At 41.5% G+C, this 4499-nt stretch overlaps 1 protein-coding gene across 1 annotated transcript; it reads right to left on the bottom strand.

Moving 5' to 3' along the window:
• Window positions 1-822: 822 nt before the first annotated feature.
• On the bottom strand, window positions 823-2780 carry LOC131290909 (transmembrane protein 181). Its single transcript, XM_058320096.1, has 5 exons — window positions 1853-2780; window positions 1495-1772; window positions 1327-1429; window positions 1033-1257; window positions 823-962 (listed from the first exon to the last, which is right to left on the bottom strand). Exons 1-5 carry the CDS (start codon window positions 2778-2780, stop codon window positions 823-825), a joined length of 1674 nt encoding a protein of 557 aa, XP_058176079.1.
• Between the last annotated feature and the right edge of the window lie 1719 nt (window positions 2781-4499).

Genomic DNA, 4499 nt, shown 5'->3' with positions numbered 1-4499 from the left:
TTGGTATTACTACATCTCTATAGTACATCAAATACGCTAAAGCGCTTGGTTTAGTGATATTTTATTTCTATACATTCGTTAGTTGATAATTTCACCCTACCGGAAGAAGGCAGGCTGCACGGTAAATCTTTGTCGAATGAATGGTAAATGTCCTATACCCTATACATGTAATTATTATCATTAGTTCTGTGAATTTTCGTACGATTCAAAGTCCTACGTTTCCGTATCATTCGAGCAGATTCAGGTGCAACCTCACAGATTATCTTAAGGAACAACCAACTTTGCTAATGTACTCTCATCACCCAGGCAATCCTATTTGGATGGATTTTGAAAAAAAAACTAGAGATATTTTGTCCGCCATAGCTGTCATTTTTCGCGTAACGCTTATTGGAAAGCGTTACGTTCGCATGCCTGGAGAAACCAACTCGTTAGTGTAAATGGTTAGCTGCTTGTTTACCTGCTGCAAAAATGATAAACAAATTGTTTTAAACTCGCATTCTCACTTTACCTTAGTAAGGAAATTACTTCATTGAAAAGTGTGTTGCTAGAAATGATCAACAGTACAACAAATTAATAAGTTAGTACACAAGTACCCCAGTGGAGTGGAATGGATGGATGAGGATGTCACGGTCGGTTCATGTACGACCCTTCTGTCGACGCCGTTTAGTTGTAACTGATTCATTGTGGGTTTCCTGTTGTTCATCCATATTAACTACGATATTTATAATGCATATCAGACGCTTAATTGATGGGTAAGAATTAAAGTAATTGAACTAATTATTCCATTGGAACAGCCCGCCTAATGATGGATAGGAGATGGATTTAATCGCTATCGTAATCGTTTCCCTTTCTGCACGCAGAGTTCAACGGCCGCCGGCTTTCTTCGTCCGATCCGTACATAACCTCTTCGTCGGAGTCGTTGATCATTGAGAAGGTTGGATTATCCTTGGCAATAATGGGCTCTGGAAGCAAAGCAAATCATGGTCGGTGGTCAAACGATTCTTCTTCGAGTCAACATCAAATATCAGTTACCATGCACTGCCGGGCCGCTTGGTGAATAAACGTACGCCATAGCGTACAGGTAGAAGTTTAGCAGGCCATAAAAACACATAAACTGTGCTGAGCTCTTGTAGCTGGTGTACAGTTGTGCTATAAAATTGTCCTCCAATGTGTCGAAGCCGAAGTGCTGCAGTGTTACAATCAGTGAAATAGACAGTACGATCAGCATTAGGAGCGTGAGGATTCGTAGTCGCATGTCTATAAAGCAGGGAAGAAGATAATTCGTGATGAAAACACTATTAGCCTTATTTTCCATCAGAAGCCTACCAAAGTATGGCATTGAACGTAATTCGGAATACGCCTTGAGCATCAAAAGTCCCAGATACAACAGGTACATTACACCGGCTATGGAAACAAATACCTTAAGACCCTGTTAAGATAGGAAATAAGAATATACATTAACGTTCTATTGTTTTTCCAGCCATATTTCCTTACGTTGTAGTTTTGTGAATCCTCAAAGTGACTGTATGTGGGATCGTTCAGCTCATCGCACTTTTCCCAAATTCCCAGCATAACCGCACACAGCCAGATCGGCAGAACAACGATCAGCTTGGGAAGGTAGAAAGATAAGAACTTGCGCTCGTTCTGCCTCAAACCATGGTAAACACAAAGCCAAAACATGAGCAGTCCACACAGGAACGTGGTCTGCATCAGTGCGTCGATCATGCCCGGGAACCAACTGTTGGCGATAAAGATAAGCGGGAAAATGGGATCTGCAAAGGAACCAACGGTAAGTTAAAAATCTTATGTTGCCGGTACCGGGTTGACTGAGATGTTATGTTTAGTAACTTACTGTTGAACATCAGCAACAACGGTAGCAATATCGAAATCCACTTCTGCTCGATTGACCAATCGTTCATGGGGTAGCGCCGGAGTGTGTGCGCGAACCAGCATGTAATTATGAACGTGAACAGCACGAAGATGAATCGGAACCAGATCTCGATCTGCGTGAAGGCAGGATTGTAAGACTTGAAGTAGAACTGGACGGTGCGAATGTTGTAACGCTGATGGAACGCCTCCAGCCCGTAGAAGCGCACTGTGACGATATAGTGCGCGTAGTCCAGAAAACCGAAGTGTAGAACGGTAAACTCATCGCATTCTTCGTAGCTGCAAGACAGGTGGCGTGTCCGGTTTTTCAGCTCCACGCCCATTCCTAAACCACCCGCCCTTGCACCGTACACCATCGTCGGCTTATGCTCGGCCGTGAGGCCCTCGATCTGTACGTTGATGTGAAACTTTTTGTCCACCATCTCGTCGTCCGTGTTAGCGGTCAGCAGCTTCGCTATGATCCATAGCTGCTGCGAATAGGTGGTCATGAGCGGGGTGCGCATCACGAACGGGCCCTTCGCCAGGTGTCCATTTCCGCCCCCGCTTTCCCCACTCACATTCGGTAGTAGCGAGCTGCCACTTACCTTGCTCATAACTGTTATTGGTGGCCCAGCGAGCCCGATAAAGATGCCGAGCCCAAAGCAGGCAAAGAACGCTAGGAAGACGGTCGCGAACTCTCGCTTGTTCATCGAGTATAGTCGCATGTGCACGGAGCGCTCGCAGCGGTCGTGATGGTACGCCGGGGCGATGTATTTGTTGAACTCGCTGAACAGGTCACTGAACTGGGCCAGGCTTTGGCGAAACCGTAGGCACATGCCGGACGGCGTTACGTACGAATAGCCGAGCTTGGACGCATCATCTGCGTTGGCCTTGGACGATGGAGTGGTGGCCATCGCGAACAACTGTCTTTCGAGTTACTAATTTCAGTTTCTCTCGACGGGTTGATCGACGAAAATCGTATTGCTTGTTGTCAGGCTACGGCTGGTGACGATTCTTCCCGCTGGTTTGAATTGTATGCCGTGTTGACATATGTTAAATGCGCTGTTCCTTCCCACAGGCCTTCCGCACTTCCAACAACCTTACGCCGAAGGTCGTTTTCGAAAGGCTCGCTTCGCCCCACCTCAGCTTGACGATAACTCTAAAGTCGTTCAATTATTGATTACAGCACAGTGGACAACTAATTAAATCTTTCGAAGTAAAAATTTTACCACAAACCTTCCAGTCCTCCGAGCAACCAGCGCACTACGTACTACCGGACCTACACACTGTTTGTGTTGTGTTCCATCTCCTTCCGTAGGCTGCGCTGGTATTTCAAGGGCTCTCAGCAAGGAGGACGCATGATGGCGGCATGTACGCCTGCGCGTTGGAGAAAAGAAAAATCTTGCCGTAGCTGCCACTGTGTAAGGGAAAATGGGGACTAGTTACAAGGGAAACTCGATGAAAATGTCATCTATGCTATATGGTGCTGGGTATGCAATAACGAGAACGATTGCTTTTATCGATTGATGGGGTTTTCAAAGCTGTCACCTACAGGTGGAAAATAACGTATTCTCGCGTGTATAACATTATTTGAGGGCAAACTTGATTTTAAAACATTATACTGTGCGTACTAGCTATACATTATACATTATACTGTACGTACGTGGTAGTAATATTGCCTTTTTTTAAATATTTGTACAAAACAATGCTTACTCATTCTCATTGATGAATCACCAATTAACGTTGACTGTTTCTTCCTCCTTTCATTTTACGCCAAATATTGGTAAAGCGTTTTCAGAATCAGTAGAAACGCTATTTATTTGAGGTTTGATAGACAAATACACAGGTACGTAATAGCAAGAGAAAAAATATTTTGTAAAAAAGATAAATGTAATTATTAAATAAATTATAAAATTGATTGCATATAATCGAGATATATACGGGATTTGTTTTAAATATCACACATTTAGATATATTGTTTTAAATAGATATATACCTTAACTTTTTATAGAGCCCTTATACCTCATAGTATTTAACTTTTTACTTTATCTAAGCATTTATTTAGTCTATTTGTTATCAAGCGAATAAGGTTCAACGTTGTTTTATTGGGAAAACTAAAAAGTAGTCAAATAAATTAGTTAACATGATCAAAATAGTAAACTTTAAACCGCTCAATATGTTTTGGATAGCCAAAATTAGTGATAAAAGCGGAAACGGAAGTGTGTGCAAACAAAATTGGCAATAACTTAAAAGAGAAAAGTATCACTCAAAGAAATAACAACGCAGTACACTGTTATTAAATCAAATTTAGATTTATAACTTATATTTTTAAGTTTGTTTTCATCTTTATTGTCTGACTTGGTACTTTTGTGTATTTTTCTAACGAATAGCATAGAAAAAATCTCTGGTCGTTTCGTTCTCTTGTATGTGTTTTCTTCGTTTTTTCCACTCTTTTATTCGTGGTATCTTTACTTGTTTGTTTGTTTCAGTTTTTGTTTAATTGTTCGTTATTTGTTCCAACTGAGGATGTAACAAGTCAAATAATTAAATAACACATGTACGAGAGTTGGCTGAGTTTGGCAATTAATATTTTCTGTTGTATATAACTGTATACATATATATATATATATAAT

Source organism: Anopheles ziemanni, chromosome X (assembly GCF_943734765.1).
Source record: "Anopheles ziemanni chromosome X, idAnoZiCoDA_A2_x.2, whole genome shotgun sequence".
NCBI classification, from domain to species: Eukaryota; Metazoa; Arthropoda; class Insecta; order Diptera; family Culicidae; genus Anopheles; species Anopheles ziemanni.
The sequence above is the reverse complement of the archived record's forward strand: the minus strand, read 5'-3'. Positions and strand labels throughout refer to the sequence as shown.